Genomic DNA, 18,609 nt, shown 5'->3' with positions numbered 1-18,609 from the left:
AACTGAATTTCTAGCTATAAGCTCCAGTAAATGTAAGAGGTGTAATGAGGCGGGTGCTTTACAAATGCAGTGAAAAGACAGCCTGTTGTTCAAAGAGCAACATATCTAAATTAAACACACTAACCCATAGAAATCCATTTGGTTTTTGTTGCGGTTTTTTCTGAGTATTAAGTTAAATTTCCCATGAAGGACAATTTTCCCAAATCAAACCAGCTTGCTTTAATCTATTCTTCCTGTTGAGCCCCTGCAGAAATGGGCCCAGAATATCACTCTGCTTTGTTGTTGCTAGAGAGCTAAAGAGCATAATTTACATTTCTAAATCTGCTAGGAAGGTGTGACAATGGTTTCCATCTAGTGGCTTCACTATAAAAAGAGGAAGATGGAGAAGGAGGAAAATGAGGATGCAGGGTTTGATTTTTCTTATTTTTTTTTATACATAAATATATCCAGTAATCTTATCTATTAATTATTCCTGACTTATGCTGCTGTAAGTAAAAGGATTCAGATTCTTCAGTCAACACATCTGTTCTTTTAGATCCAGGAAAATATAGAATTCAGAAGTCTGTTATAACACCAAGAACAAGCGACTCTCCACCTCTATGGTCTCCATTTTATTGCTGCTGCTTGTGAAGAATCTCTGATCACAAGGATGTAGATGAGGAAAAGGAATGGTTGTCAAATTCTGTTTTGGTTGGCTAGATGATTTCAGGGTAAAAAGAACATTAAATATACTTACAATGTGCACAGCCCATGAACAGACAGATATAGCTTATATTCCTGAGTACAAATAATACCTACAAAATATACTAGGTATGCAACTGAGCCAGTCATAGCTTGTGCTGTGTGTTACTTAATTGGTGGGAAAAAAAGAGAAGTTTTTGGAAGAGCTCTTTCGCCACTGTCTTCCACTTGATTGTATTTAATAGGCTTTTCCATGTGGTTTTCCAAATATTTCTCTGGAATACCATGCTTCCTTGGGTTCTGCACATCATTTTCTGCTGTGCCTGTGAAGGGAGTCAGTCTGTCAGCCAGTTCACTTCTCACTTTGTCAGCTGCATTTTTCCAGAGATTCTCTGCAACAGTAAATCATTAAAATGAGAGGGTAAGACTGCAGACTCTTAACAGCAGGTAAAACACAGGATTGACACAAACTCCCAGCAAATCAGGTGAAACTTTTCTTTGGGATCTTACAACCCCCACTGCTGCATTCTTTGGCTCTGAAAGTGAGATGCGCTGTGGTGTAGTGTCAGGTACTATTTTGCTCTCAGCAGGGAAAAGGGCTTTCCATGTGAATCTTTAGCACTTCCAGCCTTCTTGCTGGCAGCGGAGCTAAAACATAAGGCATGCAGTTCTACACAAGTGAGGAATGGTGCCTTTACCCACCACATTTCAGTGGCCATCCATTTCCTCCACACTTTCACCTCCCCTTACTCCAGGCAGATGACACTAAACACAAAGAAACGCCAAACACTGATATAAATGCACACAGTTGTGAGGTAGAAGATGCTTACGAATTGTCTCTCTTCTGTTTTCCAGTACAGAGAATGAGCCATCACTCATCTTCCTTGGAGCCTGTGTTTTCCGGAAGATTTTTGGCTCCTGGATCCACGCGTGTTTCATCGCTTCATCAGGAGTCATGCGCAGGGAAGGTTCCCACCTTAAATCCACGGGAGACAAATCATTATTCAGCTATTTCTAACTGAAAATTAGTACAAGGCAGAAGATTCAGCCCTGTCTTTTGAAAGTCAGGTCATGAGGACATTTTTTTTGAAACAAAATAATTTTATCTTTTTATCCTAAAATCATGGAAAAATGTTATGTGACCTCCTCCATCCTTCAAAACCTATTTACGTCAGCACTGTGCTGATCAAACCCTCTGCAGCATCAAACCATTTTTAACATGCAGTTCCTGGTGTTATTAGGGTAGGGACCCAAAATTACTTGTTTAAGGTTTGGTTTTTTGCTCCACTGAAATTATTTTCTGAAGGTTCTGATTCAACCAGCAAACCAAAATGGATCAATGATTCACACAGACTTGGCAAACAGAGAGCACTGAAAGCAGCCTTCTTGTGAAACAGAGTGGGATGATTTTTTCTTCCCTCCCAATGTAACCACAAGTTACAAGTTCCTTTAAGATTTCTTTAGGAAAGTGCTACCAAACTGCTAGAAAGACATTTGAAGTCAGTGCTAAAGAAGACACAGTAAAGTGTCAATAGTTACACAAATGATGCCACGTGGAAAACAAAACAAAACAAACCCAAAACACCTCACCAAAAAATAAAAACCCAAACCCAAAAGATAAAAAGATTTTAAAGGCACAAGAGAATGAAAGAAAAAACTAGCTTGTTGCACATGGTATGAACTCACATTAGGCATCCTTTCAAAAAGTCCAAGAAACCAGCATCATGGGTGTTCAGCACTGTGCTTAGGTCCTTGGAGTCTGGGCATCTCTTTTTGCCTTTGCTGTTAGTCACGGATTTAGGAAAACCTTTGGAATCTTAAAAAAAAAGACATGCTCAAAAAAATTACGTTAAAAACCTTCCCTAAATACTTTAAAAAGTTGCATAAACAGTATCTATGTCCATCCCACTAACTCCAGTTTTGCCCTGATGGAGTGATAATCTGCCAGAATTGTGGCAAGCAGGATTGGTTACATCCTAGAGACTACATCCTACACTTCGTTGATTTGTTTGCTTTGAGCAATTTCCAAACCCAAATTATACACAGAGAAATGAGCAATGTAAATTAGTTCCCAGAGCCCACTGCATTCCTTTTAGGAACAATATTTTTAAGGAGTAATTTCCCTATCACTTTGGCAGTTAGAGGCCCATAAGACATGAAGAGCAGAGTTCCAGGTTCGTTTGTAGGCCTCATGTTGTCCTTTTGCCTTTTTTCCATACCTCTTCCTGGAAGTATTTTTATCAGCTAGGAATTAGCTAAAGGTCTCTGACCCTATGCTACCAGTGCTATTAATTAGTAGATTAATTATTAGATTAACTACCAGGAGGGGATCCAGCAAGGACAAATAATCAGAAGAAATTACCAAAGAATGTTCTCTTCCTTGATGCAGCCTGGATAAAATCAGCTGGTGGAAGACCCAATACCTTCATAGAAAATTAATTCATAGAGTTACTCCTTATTTCATAAAGATACACAACAGCCATCAGGTGAGATGTGGCATTTTGCCCTCCATATGAAGTTGAATGTTGCAATTTACTGTGAAATGTCTACAAAATATTTCCTCTTATTGTGGAGGGAATTAAGGGATCCCTTAGTGCTGCCTGTACACATCTTTATATCAAAAATAGTGTGGCAGCAGGACCAGGGCAGTGATTGTCCCTCTGTCCATGGCACTGGTGAGGCCACAGCTCAAATCCTGTGTCTGGTTCTGGGCCTGTCACTGCAAGATGGCCATTGAGGAACTGGAGTGTGTCCAGAGAAGGGAATGGAGCTGGGGTAGGGTCTGGAGCACAAGTCTGATAAGGGGAAGCTGAGGGAGCTCAGCCTGGAGGAAAAGAGGCTCAGGGGGGACCTTCTGGCTCAAAGACCCATTTGGCTGCATTAAACCTCCCTCTGAAAAGCCAGGCCATAGCCAATCATATCTCATTATTGCTTGAGATTTCTCTTTGTTGCTGGTGGTGCAGTTTATCAAATGGGTATGCAAATCAATCTCAAAAGTTACCTCCATGATGCAGGCAAGTTGGTCAGCTTCATTTTCCCCTGGGAACAGCGGGTAGCCTGTGTAAAGCTCTGCTATGATACAGCCTAAGCTCCACATATCAACAGCCATAGCATAAGGATGACCAAGAATCACCTCAGGGGAGCGATAAAAGCGGCTCTGAACATAGGTGTACACTGTGTCAAAAATTAGACAAGAAGCAAAATATCACAGTTGGGACTGAAATGTCAGCTGCAGATTTCACAGAGGAGTGGCATATGTTCAGGCATCATAAATCTGTCTATCCATGAATTGCTCACATAGGCTCCGGAAACTTTTTCTAATCCCATCCTAAAAGTAATGGGTGATACACTTTCCACTGTTCTATTTAGAAATTGTTCTTCAACAAGTTTCACTGAAGGAAATTTTTCTACTAATGCTGAGATTCAGCATATCCATGCTCATTTTCCTGTTTGAAGGTGTTCCCTTTGCATCAATCAACAGTTCCTAAATTAAAAGCACAGTTCCCGTTTCTCTCCCTGTAGTATTCATACAAAAAGTACCAATTATAATTTAACCATCTCACTGAGAAAGGTTCTCTGGACCTGACAAACTTCTTGATAAGCAAAATATTTGGATTAGCCTCTTAAGTTTGTTTCAGCTAACCACTCCTGAAAGTGTAATTCTGATTGCAACAGGAGTAGAGGAGCTGATCAGGCTTGGGACAAAGAAAAAGAATGGTAATAACTCACTTGTCTCTACCAGTATTTGCTCCACCACCACTGGCTGAACAGTTCATCAGGTTCTAATTAGGGGCATAGGTCAATATATTAGCCCGATCAAAGAAATTGTTTTTCCACATTATTTAAAATTAAGAAAGCTTATTAAGAAAATTACATCAACTTGACTTTTCTGCAGACCTCTTTGGTCTTCATAGCAGCTTGATCCAAAATCAATAACTTTGACTGAACCTTGGCCATTGTGGTATAATAGTATGTTCTCCTAAAAAGAAAAAAAATTACAGGGAAAAGAGGGGTTTTAATATTAAGTTAGTGAACACTTGGGAAAATCAGAATGCAAATCACATTTACACTTCTCTGCATAGTGAGAGCTTCAAAATTCAACCTCCTTTGGAATGCATTTGCTAACACAAGGAAGCAGCCAATAATGTGCATTTGGGCAAAGCAGAGGGGAGATTTGGAAAGGTACCCAGGCTGCAGGTGAGCCAGACAGGGCACCAGCGAGCTCCCCAAAACCACTCCACAGTTCCTCCCTGCACAGCTTGCTCCAGACTCCGTGTCAGCTCACCTCTCTCCACCTGTGTGCTGCACAGGTCTCAAGGGAGGGATAAATGGCCAAGGCATGGTCCTACGGATTCTTAGCTGGGTGCAGGAGGGCACAGCACTGGGTGCCTCACAGCAGTTCCAGCTGGAGAAGTGATCCTTAAACAGCCTGCTCAGCGATATGTGCACTGATGAGCAAACACGGCCTTCAGCTCTCTTCTGCAGAGAAGAGTTTTATCCTCATTAAAAGGCTGTCTAAATGAAGGATTTTCTTCTCCACTCCTCAGCAGACAGATGGTTACCTTTACCAACCAGTTTTACAGTGATTATATGTCAGGGCTTTGAAGGAATGAACACTTCCCAGGTGGATGCCAAACAATGATGAAGTGGTTTCTTGGGTAATTAGTTCATAAGGAAATGCTTCATGTGGCAGGAAGGAGAAGCTGCTACTGGTGAAAGTCAAGGCAAGGACTGATTTCCACAATCCCGGTGCTCTTGGCTCTGGTAAGGGAACCAGCATCCCCCCTCTGCAGCTCAATATCCCTTTGTGCTCATGGTAGGACTCTGTCTCTAATACTGAATCCCTCACAATGCAAGGGAGCTGATCAGAGCTGGAAAACCAGGATCAGCTGGAAAACCAGGATCAGCTGGAAAACCAGGCTTTGGAAGCAGTCATTATCTAGCATAAAGGCCAGAGAAGCTCCATATTCTACCGTTTGTTGAGAAATATCATAGGAGGCAGATGGGATAACAGATGTGAGTTTCAGGCAACATAAATTAATGAAGCTGTACAATTGTTGAATGAGAACAAAACTGTCTTCTAGTTAACTCACTACATTTTCACTAATACGTTACTCTATTTAAATACAGACTACACTAATTGATGCTGCCAACGTCATTCCTTGTCAGTGGCTGCCTGGAAACAGATTTCCCATTGGGCTAATTGTTTTTGATTCAGATATTTGGGTTATCTTGCAAGCCTCTCTTCTCACTGCAAATTGGTCTGGCAAAGATATTGGCAAGACAGTGGGTACAGATAGTACGTGACTTCTCAGAATTCTAAACCAAGATACATTTAGAAAAGTGAGAACAGAATTTTATCCTTAGCATTTTTACCTGAGAATTTATTTCTTTCTTTACTGGTTCCTTTGCCCTTTTGAAAAGGAAATCAAGAGAAACTTTTGCCTGAGGTGAAAATAGAATAAATACTTCCAGAAATCTCAGAAAATTGCAAAAATTTATATTTGGGGCTTAAGCAGAATGGAAACGTTTCACTTATCATGAATGCTTAGCTGATACAGCAGCAGGATTTTTTTTACTGGTCTATAGAATTCCTTTGCCATTTACTAGGCTACTTAATTTTATAGTTATGCCTAAGAAATTAAATAGACTTAACAGGATAACCTGAAACAGGCTGCCTTGTGAATACTCCTTGCATTACAATGTCCTTCATCTTGAAATACTTAATTTTACAAGTACTTTTCTTTTTCTCTAAGTAAAAAGTCATTGCCTGAATTTGATTCATATTTGTACACATTTTGGCAACCAAATAATCTCATTTAAAGCTTTGGTGAATGAACTGAATCAATGGTAATTTGACTGTAATAATCATTTGACTGTAGCATGAATATAATCTGAAATAAACTACAGCTTCTGTACAAACATCTTACTGGGTTTTAGGGTTTCTCCCGACAGTTCCTCTCAATCAGTATAGAATAGGATAAGCTCATTTATTCTGTACAGAATAGCAGGTGATGAAATGATTGCACTTACAGGCTTCAGATCACAGTGAATGATTCTTTCCTGGTAGAGCACTTGTAAACACCTCAGCACACATCGAGTGAAGTGGCGAATCAAAGACAGGCTGAAGCCTTGGAAATTGTTCTTTTTGATCAGCTCATACAAATTTATTCTGTGGGGGAGGAAGAAGCACCAGATAGGGAGCAGATAAGAGATTGGGGAATTTATTTTTAAAGGCATGATTAGTTTCCAGTGCATTAAGAGCTTGTCTTCCCACATGAGGGAGGACCCATGCAGAGGAAAATGACAGCTATTTTCCTCCCTGAGAATGCTGCTCTGCATGTGATATGCACAAACACCTCCCAGATCTAAAGCAGATGTAAAATCAGTGAACTTCCTTGCTAAACTCTCTGCTGTTAAGCAGCTGTGCTGATTCTCACCAAGAACAATAATCATTCAGGAACTGAAATAAATTTTCTTCTGTCTCCTTTTGCTGTCATTTCTCTTTGCTTTGGCATCTTGAGTAAATAATTTCTGTCTAAAGGTTTTTAACCAGCAGTAAATATTTCTAGATAACCCCCCCATCAATTCAGGTCTCATTAGGTTTTTATATCCCTGCTGTGACCATCACATCTTAGCTCCTTCCAGTAGCCCTGCCCACTAGCCTGGAGAAGGGAAGGTTCTGGAAGAACTCATTACAGCTTTCCAGTGCTTTAAGGGGCTTATAAAAAGGAGGGAGAGAGATTTTTATAGTGATAGCAAAAGGACAAGGGGCAATGATTTTAAACTGAAAGAGGAGCAGGTTTCAATGGGATATTAGGAACAAGTTCTTCCCTGTGAGAGGTGTCCTCAGCACTAGCACACGTCTGCAAGGACATGACCAACTGGAGCTTTCTGCCTTCCCCACTTGAGTGTCCACTGGTAGCAGGCACGGCCCATTCCTTTGGAATTAAAGGTGCCAAGTCTTAATGGAAAAGATCACAAATCAAAGGCTTTTCACTGTATTTTAAAGGCAATAAAAATTTTACCAGACAAACATTTTTCTATGACAACCAGTCTTCAACTCCTCTGTAAAGAGCTAAAGATAGTGGCTATCCCATTTCCCTGTGTGTTTCCATAGCAGCTTTCAGAAAAGACTGGTCTGTGTCTTCCCTGGAGAGGAGTCACCTCTTACCCTGTGTGCCTGTAAGTGACAGGCTCACAGGCAGCAACACAAGGGATTTAGGTTTCTTTGGGATCAAGCTGTCCATATGATGCTGAATCTTCAGCAGGGGCTGTAACACATGCAGCAATGGGGGTTTTACTCTGAGGGCTGGGTAACTGTGGGTAGCCTCCATAATTCCAGTTTGAGTCCCTGATTACAAGAAGGCTGGTGAATAAAATGATCTGACTTCTCCAAAATGCCTCCAGAATTCCTCCTAAGATGGCCTGCAGCAAAGATTCATAAAAAGCAAGAAGCAGTTTTATTTTAAATTATTTTATATTATTCATGTTTATATACCCTGAAGTTTACCAGTCCTGAATTTACTCTTTTCCTCACAGGTGTTTCGGGGAAGAAGACTTCAATACCCAGCACAGAAAATAAGGGATGGATCATGTCATTGCCCGTGTGAAGTCTGAACGTGGCCTTTTTCAGTTCACCTTGGGTGATCAAAGGCTCAGTTATGCAGTCTGTATTTAGACAGTGTTCCTTTCTAGCTGCCAATTCTTCTGAAGAAGACATAAAAATTAAATCTTGTAAGGCACAAGATCTACAATTCTCCTCAAAGTGTGTGTAAAGGAAAATATACTTTACCCCAGCAGTTCAAAGGCGATACAGAAGTGATTGCGAAAGTAGAAGTATTCCTTCATGTGGATGATATTGTGAGTATCATCTTTGTCTTTCTTCAGCAGAGCATCAAGGATCTTCACTTCTACCATAGCCTGGCTGTGAAACCTGAAATATCACATGACACAGAACGGTGACATCAACTCGGTAGCATTTGTACTTCTGCAAATGCTACAAACACCACGAGCTTACTGTAAGCTCAGCAGGTGGGACAATTATTAAAATGTTTCATTCACCTCTGTTAACCACAGTAATTTTGATTTCTTATGGTTGATTCCTAGTCTAAATACACTGGCCTTACATAACACTTCAGGGTACCTAATTTGACTTGTCTGAAAAAACCTTTAAATGAAAAGGTTTCCAATGAGCATCCAGACTAAAATCCTGGTGCTCTCAAGTCTATAGGAATGCTTCAGTTTCCTTGAACAGGGTCATGATTCACACCTACCACACTCAGACAGCGGGTTTTGAAAAGCATCTTTACACTTAGTGTTCACTGAGGGGTAAAATTGAACAGCTGAACATCTGTTTCATTGACTCTGCTTCAAGCGCACAAATTTGTAACCAGCCACTTAACAAGAAGAGGTTGCTTAGAATCACAGTGTAAAATTTTTCATGCTCAAGCAAGTGATGGGAGCCTTCCAGCATATTCCTGTGGTTTTGGAGCCTTGTGGGGATGCTCCCAGCTCTCAGTCCTGCTGGGCTGCTTACCTGGGTTGTGTATTCACTGTGCAACAGATAGAGAGACCTCCTTGTGAGCCTGGAGAAACTGTACTTGCTTTCCTAGCCTGTGTCTCCTCTTGGTCCAGTCCAATTCCTGGCATCCTCTTTCCTCATTCTGCCCTCACTGTGTTTAATGAATGTACAGGAGGTTTGATTTTGTTCACACTGTCAGTTTGCCTCAGCTTCTATATAACAGGGGTGATTGTACCGGTTTAAAGTAAGCAGGTATCTCACCTTTTCTTATTCCTTATTATTTTCAATGCCACCAACTCATTGGTTTTGTGATCCAGGCATTTGGCCACCTGCCCAAACGACCCTTTCCCAATGACCTCCAAGACTTCGTAGCGGTAGGCAATGTGGTCATGTAAAACCTTCAAAAGAACACAAAGAGTTCAGATTCAAAGAGTTCAACAAAGATCAGGTTTCCAGTAGCTCGGGTGTGTTTGAGTCTGCTGTCCTTGACGATGGTGGGTTAGCTGCAGGTGAAGTCTACATTAAATAAGGGTGACAAGGAAAATCCCAAGTGATGCTTCAATAGCCCACCTACCTTGCATCAACCCTGCTTGACATGCAAAGTGGATTCTCCCCTGAGCTTTAAAGGCATGTTTTCACTATGCGAATTTTTATCTTCTAGAAACAACATTTATCTCACAGACAACATTCAAGAGCTGGCATAATATCACTACAAACTTATTGAGCTCAAAATGAATACCATAATTTTTCCACTTACCTTTAAGTAGGAACCATGCTCATCATCATAACAATTATTATTCTGGGTTTCAGGCAAACCTTCAATCTTTTTAGCTTCCAGGCCAAGAAACCAGAGCTCTGTATAATTGAAAATTTCTTTTTGCTCATAGACTGTTAACTGGTTTCTAAAATTTTTCAAGGCTTCTAAATCAGAAAACAAGAACGTAAAACCAAAAATCAATAAAATGTCAGAAACCTGAGGGCAAAGTGCTTTTACAATGGAACATTTCACAGAAGAGCACACCACTTTGAGCAGGATGCTGAGAAAAGCTGTTAGAGGTCCCTTCCAACTAAGATTTCTCTGCTTCTACATTTTTGTATAAGTTTCTGGGGGTTTTTTTTCTGGCTTGCAGTATTAAGTTCAATAAAACATTCAACATCTGTCAGCAAGATTTTAAGAGAGCTTAGATTAAAATTATTTAATTGTGAGGGCAGTTATGTATCTAGATGTTTTTGAAAATCCCATCTGTTGTCTATCTGTTCTCTCAGGCTCCATAACTTACATAAAAACTTACACTTTTATTGGTTTGATTACCATATTTATAAAATGGCAGTAATCTCTAGTTAACCAAAGCTTTAAAGTACTTGCTTTTCTGATAAAAATCATCAAACTCAGATGCCTGACGTTAGGGATTAAATGGAGCCCGTATCTGCTTTTCTCCCAGTTCTGATTCTTCCTGCATAGAATTTCAGCTGCCCTAACACCTCCACTCCCATCATTTAAATGTGGATATATATTCAGACAGGAGCATTATAAATCAATGTGTTGCATGCATGTGTGGGTGTTTTGTTAAACAGCAGCAGATCTTCATCCAGCAATGCAAGGATGCTAAATCATTTCAAAGCAAGAGGCCACTGCTTTTTTTTTTCCCTAGACTCCTTCTAGAAATAGATTAACTCTGTCAGAAACTTTCTAGATCTGAGAACTCCCAAAATGTGATTTAGCCCACATCAATAAAATGGGACACAGCCACAAGCAAGTGGGAAAGGGTTTTATCCCTGTAATAGAATATTGCTGTCATCTACCCTACCTAAGTCTTAGACAAATATGCATTCTTTTTTATACTGCACGTTTCTCTCCTGTATTTGTGTTAGTCAAATCATTCTCCTATTGAGCACCTCCCCAAGCTGGATAGTTAGAAATCACTGAGTCCCATCCATATTATTGTGGTCTAAATTGTTAAATATTTCAGCAGCCATTTAGCATGGCACTTCTGATCCCTGAGTATCCTGACTGTACACACTCCTCATCTGTGCAGGCAGCCTGTCACTCCAGTCCTGGTAGTTTATCCAGGGATATTCTACCTGAAGCTGTCATAGGCAGTTTGACCCCAATGCTGGTGTTCTCCAGTTCAGATGGTTTTGTCTGGACTCTGGTATCACTCTCAGGAAGACTGTCTGGAAGGTCAAATTGGGGAAAATTGCCTTGAGTTCCATTTTCCTGCCAAGCAGAAAGAAAAAAAAAATTAAAACCTGCTATATTCACAGAGACAAAGCTGCAATATATTTTGGATTACTTGAGTAATATCTATGTCAATTTTGTGCTGAGACAGAACAAGCGAGCTTGGGCACTAGAACACCCTGCTTATTCAGACAGCAAATTCTGCCAAAAGCACTGAAGGCTCTTGGACCTCTATGAAAGATAAATCTCTATATGAGAGAAGGAAGTTCATCTTCCAGATTCATTCAGTATATGGACTCTCTATAAATGTTACCCATACCAATGCTGGTCAGCCTTGGAGGGCTGTGGAACAATTCCTCTTGGAAACCATCCCAAACCAAGTGAAAGACAGGAAGTTGATTTGGAATAACCAGTATGGATATGCCAACAAATGGTGTCTGAACAACTTGGTTGTCTTCTCTGATGACGTGATTTGCTTGGCCAGTGAGAAAAAAGCAGTGGGCATTGTAGACTTTGCCTTGAGCAGGGCCTGTGACACTGTCTCCCACTGTATAGCTGGAGCGCAAAGAGTGGGAGATGAACTGGATAAATGGATCATAATGTGAGCAGCCTGCTCCAAGTTTGCTCTGCTTGTAGTGAGAGGTTGGGCCAGATGTCCGTCAGAGGTCCCTTCCAACCTAAATGATCCCTTAATTTATTTACTATTTCTCATCCTTTGAGAAAGTCCTCACAAAAGTGGGGCAGGATGGAGACAAAAATACCTCAGTGTCTCTCAGTGTCAGAAGGGTACCAAAGCCATATTCAAAAACCAGCACATGATTACCAAGACAAGGAGAACCCAGGTGATGGGATATGGACTATCCAGAGGACAAGCTTGGTCCACCACATCCTTGCAAGAAGTCTTGACTGGTACCACTTCAATATAAGCATCTTGGTGCTTGTGGGTTTGAGTTAAGGATGTGCGCAAGTAAAAATGGGTTCTTTTCAAAATGAAGCATCTTCCCATACTTGTCTCTAATTCTGACACTTTTTCTCTCTTTCCCCACACTTACACTTGTGACACTTTGGCACTGACACTCTCAGTGGTACTAAGAGAGAGGCTGGTTCACCAGGCAAACAAGATGTCCAGGAGCTTTATAACTCACCTGAAGAGAGGGGAGGACACTCTGCAAGCTCTTATTTGCTATTTGAGGCAGGCTGCTCTCAAAGGGGGGAGGGTTTGCAGCGTCCGCAGCCAGGCCATGCTTCACTTGACCTTCCAGATGTGGGAGGGAAAGGACACCACGACTGACTCTCTAAATAGAAAGCACAAGGAAATGTCACATAACGACCTAGCAAGTAGTTCTGTGCCACACCAGTGAACACCAGAGGGATTCAAATCCTTGGAAAATGTGTGTGGTTCGCTTCTGACACCTAAAGGCAAAGGGGAAATGCTAAGGCAGCTCCAGCTGTAATAACGGGCAGCAGGAGATTGTCCGGGCAATCCAGCACATTTTAGGGAATGAGATTCCTCACAAGAACACTTCCATCCAGCATCAGAGCAGCAACTGCTTCAGCTGCAAAGGGTGGTTGGGTTTGGAAGCCCAGCAGCCATTCCTGGCAGCAGGACTCCTGCGAGTGAGGAAAATAAAGCCCACGTAGGGTAATAAGTAGGCATGAAGTGTCAATGGCAGAAAATATCATTAACTATTCCCAGTGGCAAAAGAGAAACTGGGACTGGACTGCTGCCAAACACCAGGGGTGGACACACTGCGAAGTCTTTCCTTCACTGGTTTCTCCATATTTCCTTCCCCCTCATTTCCTGTGGAGCTCAATTCAACGGGGCCCCTTTGTTGCACTCCTTATTAGTGAGGAAAAGGCAAGCTCTTGGCAAACTTTCCTTAAAAATAAATGCTTATGGTCATTTAAATTATCCAGGATTACTAGTCCTTCCTAACTTCTCCCATTTATTATTTGCAAAACATTTCTATACCATTTGTTAATTACAGTCAGTCATTTAAGGGTGCAGTTCTATGAATGTCTTGTATGTCTTTTATCAATGCCTTGAATACCTCTAGTCAGAGAAGTCACACTCTTAGCAGCAAGAAAAATCTTTCGGGTAGACTATTTCTTTGGTAAATAATAAAAAAATTACTTGAAATAGATCTGAAATAGATCAACTATACACTGTGAAATGCAGAATAAGGTCCAGAGAGCTAAAGCTACAACCCTGATAAACCTGTGAAATTTTTATCCTCAGGGAAGCATAGAAACGTATTTGTCAAGCTTTTGGCAACACAGGTGAGGTTTGATATTTTCTCAAAAAGCAAAGGAACGATGCTCTCAAGCCAACCAACTTCAATAAGTACGTTTTGTATTCCAATACTGTGGAAAAGCCTTTAAAACCTTAGATGTGGGATTCCAGTGGACTTTTCCCAAAAGCTTCAAGAAACGAAAGTGATTTGGCAGAAGAAATGCCTCAAATGCTACTGAACACCTGCAAGCATTTGGGACAGTCATCCAGCCACACAGGAAATGGAAGAGGACAGGGAATAGAGGACTTGCCTCTGCCCATGTTCATTTATTATAAGAGATCACTTTATAAAAAAGCATTCAGGTATTTTTGAAGTCAGCTGAAGAGTCACATACCTGATGGAAGACTCTGTTAGAGCCCAGATGATCCCTCTCTTGAACAGCCAGCTGAGATTGAGAAAAAGCATCCACATGGGAAGACTGCAAACATGAAGCGATGCTTTAATAAAACTTTTTCTGGAGGAAAAAAATTATGGAATATCTGCATGGTTTCTGTGTTTCCCTCCTTTGTGGCAATGCCTGTGCCAACACAGGGTGTGAGAGAGGGCCACAAAAGCTGCTGAAAACATGTTACACTCTGTCAGTGCCTCTCTCAGTTGAGCAGCTGTTTTGTGGGCTGGGGCAGAGACAGTTTATTTTGTTATTATGCCTCTCAGATACTTGGTGTGCCCCTGTGCTCAGCCAAGGGGAAGGGGGCCCTCTGCCATCCCTAAATATATACTTGGAAGCAGGTAGTGAGTCTGCTTGAAAGGACAACTTTAAACTGCCTCACAAGGTAGATCGTGAGCCCATCCATTCCAAAAAGCTGCATTAAACTGATTCAGCTTGTGGTACAGATTTTATAAAAACAAAATCAGGGTTTAAGTTTACTGAGATATAGAAAAAACCCCATTGGCTCCAATGGGCAGATAGTATTAGCAATAAATACAAAAAACCCATGGGGGAAAGTGCTAAGCAGCTCACCATTTTAAGGAGTTTGCTGGTGCTTTCAGCAGTTTTTTAACAAACATGGTAAGTAGCATTGTACATTTCCACCCAATAGTAAACTGCAATGAAATGAAGAAATCTTTAGGATAATTTCGACCTTGAAAACTCCATGGCTAAAGCAGATTGCAGCTCTGCTCTATAGGCTGGAGTGAACCCCACTGGGTTTGGTCAAAAGAGCTCCTGAAAGAGTCTGTCAGAGCCTGGAAGAAGCAGGGACAACTCAGATTAGATGCTGCACCTGTGCCAATACACTGCAGATATCCATATACAGATATAGATAAATATATGTAAATATATATATGAGCTGTAGTGGGTGAGGAATGCTTGCGTGCACACTGATCCACACCCACACTGTGACCTTGATATATCCAGGGCACATTAGCATTGCTACAAACAGGGAGATCAAACTGAACCTACGTCGACAATGGCTCTGGCACAGAGCCCTGAACAGAATCGCAGACTGGTTTGGGTTGCAAGGGACCTTAAATCCATCCAGTTCCAACCCCTGCCATGGACAGGGACACCTTCCACCAGACCAGGTTGCTCAGAGCCCCAGGCTCCAGGCATCCACAGCTTCTCTGGGCAACCTGTGCCAGGGCCTCACCACCCTCACAGGGAACCATTTCTTCCTCATATCCAATCTAAACCTGCTCTCTGTCAGTGTGAAGCCATTCCCCCTTGTCCTGTCATTCCAGGCCCTTGTCAAGAGCCTCTCTCCATCTTTCCTGTGGGCTCCCTTCAGGCACTGCAAGGCCACAGTGAGGTCACCCCAAAGCCTTCCCTTCTCCAGGCTGAACAATCCCAGTTCCCTCAGCCTTTCCTCCCAGCAGAGCTGCTCCATCCCTCTGCTCCCCTTGGTGTCCCTGCTCTGGACTGGCTCCAGAGGCTGTGGCATATCCATACTTGCATATGTACTTAGATTAGAGACTCTGAAAGACTTTTCCAAACTAAATATGGAGATAAAACTCTGTGTACAGATCTACCTGACCCCATGAAGGAAATTCTGCCCTTTGACAGGCTCAGCTGTCTCAGCATCAGCCATGAAGACACCACTCAAGCTGGGCAGACCAGCTGGAAACTGCCCTTGAGATAACTGGGCTCTGGGTGTGCTCTTTCTGTTCATCTGAGTACAAATGAATAAACCCTTATGCAAGGGCAAACTTCAGATTCAGAACAAACTGAGAACAACAACTCTGGCTTGAGAGAAATGGCCATGGGTGTCTGTGAAGCACAGGAGAATGGCAGGAAAGGGATAAGTACTAAAACCTCTCTTTGCTGGACACAGAAATTCCCCTATTTGGAACTGGAGACCACCCAGCCAGGGATAAGGGATGATATGCTGTAAATCCAAAATATTACCAGTGCCAACACAGCAAATGCCACAGAAGAGGGCCACTGGACTACTGCATCCCAAACATGAGCATCCTAGAGCATGACATAGCTTGCCCAGAACACCAAATATCCTTGTGTGAATTTCTTTAGATGATGATTGCACGGAAAACTCCGTGCCAGAGTATTTTTACAGACAAACACTTCTCATGCAATCTATGTATCTTGCCTTTCAAGGGGGAATTACATTTGTTATGAAGGTGAATCTGGGATACACAGTTAAAACTCTACTAATTATATCAGCCCAGCTCTTAGTAAGACTATTAATTTTAGTGCGTGTTATACTTTTTCCTCATACTTCATCCATACTTCTTTCCCAGCTAGCTATAATTTTCAGTTACTGGAGCTGATGAAAATATTACATTTCATTTAAAGGTAGCTCCTTAACTGCTTCATGCTTTTCTAGCTACAAGTCAATACAAGCCAGGATTTCATAGAGAAAAAGCTATCACTGAAAACCAAGGAAACAATGACTTCACATACCTGTGCAGACTGCAGAATCTTCACTCTGAAATGGCATTTTATTTCTTAGCAATACTTTTAAAAAGCTGGGCAGTTATGTCTATATTACGAACATTTTTTTGAAGTAGATTTACTAATAAAGCATGAAAAATTCCCCAAATGTCTTTAAAAATGAGCAAGAGCTAAGGAAGCAGGTGAGTGGGTTCCAAGATGTGCTGCCAGAATTTGTAATCCATTTAATTTCCATTCAGTGGGGAAAGATTAACAAGATTTTGAGGTGGACATTTCTCCTTTTACAGTGAAAAAGCAAAACTAGTCCATGCCTTTTTTAAACAATGGAAATCTGTGTCCTCTTTGTCCCCCTTTCTCAAAACCTACTTACTAAGGATTTATTGCTCTTTAGGCAATTTATTAAATAAAATCAGTAAGTGACCAACCTTCATAAAATTCCCCCAAATGGGTAAATAACAAACTTTTATCCGTAGAAAAACTGATGTGCTCCTTACTGGACAGTCCACACAGTGGCTTTATTTGATGGTCTTGATCCAGGTGACCCAGCAGAGCTGCTCTAGCAAAACCCTGGACTTGCCCTACGGACTCTGTAGCTGAGCTGTTGTGGCTGGGTTCATTCTGGCAGATGCACTCCAAAGAAAAACTCCAGCAACTGTTGCTATTCCACTCCATTTCATTCCTGGTTTCCCTGCTCCTGTGGCACTCAGCCTTGTCCTACAGCTCCAGTGTTGCAAGCCCAGACTACCATCTCCTGCTATTCCAGCCCTTCAAATCCTGGATCACCTTGCTCATTCCAGTTACCACCAAAAAAACAGAACAAGGTCCTCATCCATCACCTAGCCCACAAAGTTCTAAGTTTATAGCATTCTGTGAAATCAGACATTGTGACACACTTCCATAGTTCTCAAAATATTAGAGCATTTTTTTCAGTACCACGTTAACCATAGAAATCAGAAATGCATTAAAATTTTGGACATTTTTAAATACACAACTACATAAAATAAAGACCCCACTGTCTCCTCATTCGAACAGGCATTGTCTTCCCCCTGTTCCCCAAACTGAATGAAGCCTGTAGAATACATGGAGAGAATACAACACAGGTGCTAAATCATGCAATGCATTAAAAACCCGTAGCAAGTACACACTCACTCAAAATACAGTAGGAACACAAACATTTTCCCCACCTTGTCAACTATTTCTGTCAGCATTACTGCTGGAGCTGTTAAGTGCAGGATAGGAGCTGTTTATTCCATTCGGCGAAGGCATTTCAGGAAGACCACCTTCATCTAGTCAGAGCATAGCAGGAGCAGTTCCATGCACAGTGCCCTGAGCAGAAAAAAATGGATAATGCTTCTGCTTGGCTTCGGATTTAAATTTTTCTCCCGGAAATATGCCAGTGACTATTAGCTGCTCTAGTATTCTTTTGGTGGCCATCTGTTCTCTTTCTCAGCCTCCTTCTAGCCAAATATAATTTTCCATATTTATCATGGCAAGTCAGTAATAAGAAAGACAAATATAACAGGATTGGCTGTTCTCCTTGTCATCTCAGTCTGTTCTTTCTCACTGAGCTCATGTGCTTGCGAAACCAAAAAACACTTCAACTTGGATTTTGTCAGAATTTGTCACAGCGACCTTGCTATACAGTGAGCAAAATCTCTTCACCAAGACTGACAGACTGGAAAATGAAAATAAATTAATTCCTCAAGGGTTGGTTTCTCGTTGGGTATTATATGTCAATTAATGAGGACCAAACTGTGGCACCTTGGTCTATGGTACTTGAGGGCATCGGTGCAGAGCTGCTCTGCCCTGTGGGATAATGGGGCTCTCATTTTGGTGTGGATAATGAGACAGAGCTTAGCTGCCCTCCTGTCTTTCCTCTTCCTCCTTTGGATGCTGTACATGTGTGATGGGGCACTGATGGAGGTGTCCCTATTCCCCAGCTGTCTTAGGGGAATATCTAAAGCAAAAATACAGTGTGGTCTCCTTCATACGGCCGAAGAATGGCATGTTCCCTGCTGGTCTGAAATCTGTCAACAACCCAGAATAGTTCTGCTTTCACTCAGAAACCAGGGTTTTCAAGGAG

The 18,609-nt window shown here is 41.6% G+C and overlaps 1 protein-coding gene across 1 annotated transcript; it reads right to left on the bottom strand.

The window, feature by feature from the left end:
* Positions 1 to 588: 588 nt before the first annotated feature.
* On the bottom strand, positions 589 to 17,985 carry DYRK4 (dual specificity tyrosine phosphorylation regulated kinase 4). The gene is made up of 14 exons (XM_008642431.2): positions 17,711 to 17,985; positions 14,013 to 14,096; positions 12,530 to 12,679; positions 11,288 to 11,423; positions 9,963 to 10,126; positions 9,467 to 9,603; positions 8,477 to 8,617; positions 6,715 to 6,853; positions 4,579 to 4,660; positions 3,683 to 3,855; positions 3,044 to 3,104; positions 2,368 to 2,497; positions 1,512 to 1,657; positions 589 to 1,073 (listed from the first exon to the last, which is right to left on the bottom strand). Exons 1-14 carry the CDS (start codon positions 17,732 to 17,734, stop codon positions 847 to 849), a joined length of 1,794 nt encoding a protein of 597 aa, XP_008640653.1. The 5' UTR covers positions 17,735 to 17,985; the 3' UTR covers positions 589 to 846.
* Positions 17,986 to 18,609: the final 624 nt, after the last annotated feature.

The sequence above is a fragment of the Corvus brachyrhynchos genome, unplaced genomic scaffold (assembly GCF_000691975.1).
Source record: "Corvus brachyrhynchos isolate BGI_N302 unplaced genomic scaffold, ASM69197v1 scaffold209, whole genome shotgun sequence".
Lineage (NCBI taxonomy): Eukaryota > Metazoa > Chordata > Aves > Passeriformes > Corvidae > Corvus > Corvus brachyrhynchos.
This window is presented reverse-complemented; position numbering and strand designations above follow the sequence as displayed.

Bases quoted from the DNA above. Each gene is read 5' to 3' on its own strand.
- DYRK4 (XM_008642431.2), bottom strand. From the start codon at position 17,734: ATGCTGACAGAAATAGTTGACAAG. The intron at 8,618-9,466 runs GTGAGATACCTG...GTGATATTTCAG, and splicing joins ATAATAAGGAATAAGAAAAG to GTTTCACAGCCAGGCTATGG. The intron at 3,856-4,578 runs GTCTGCAGAAAA...TTTTTGACACAG, and splicing joins CTGCTATGAAGACCAAAGAG to TGTACACCTATGTTCAGAGC.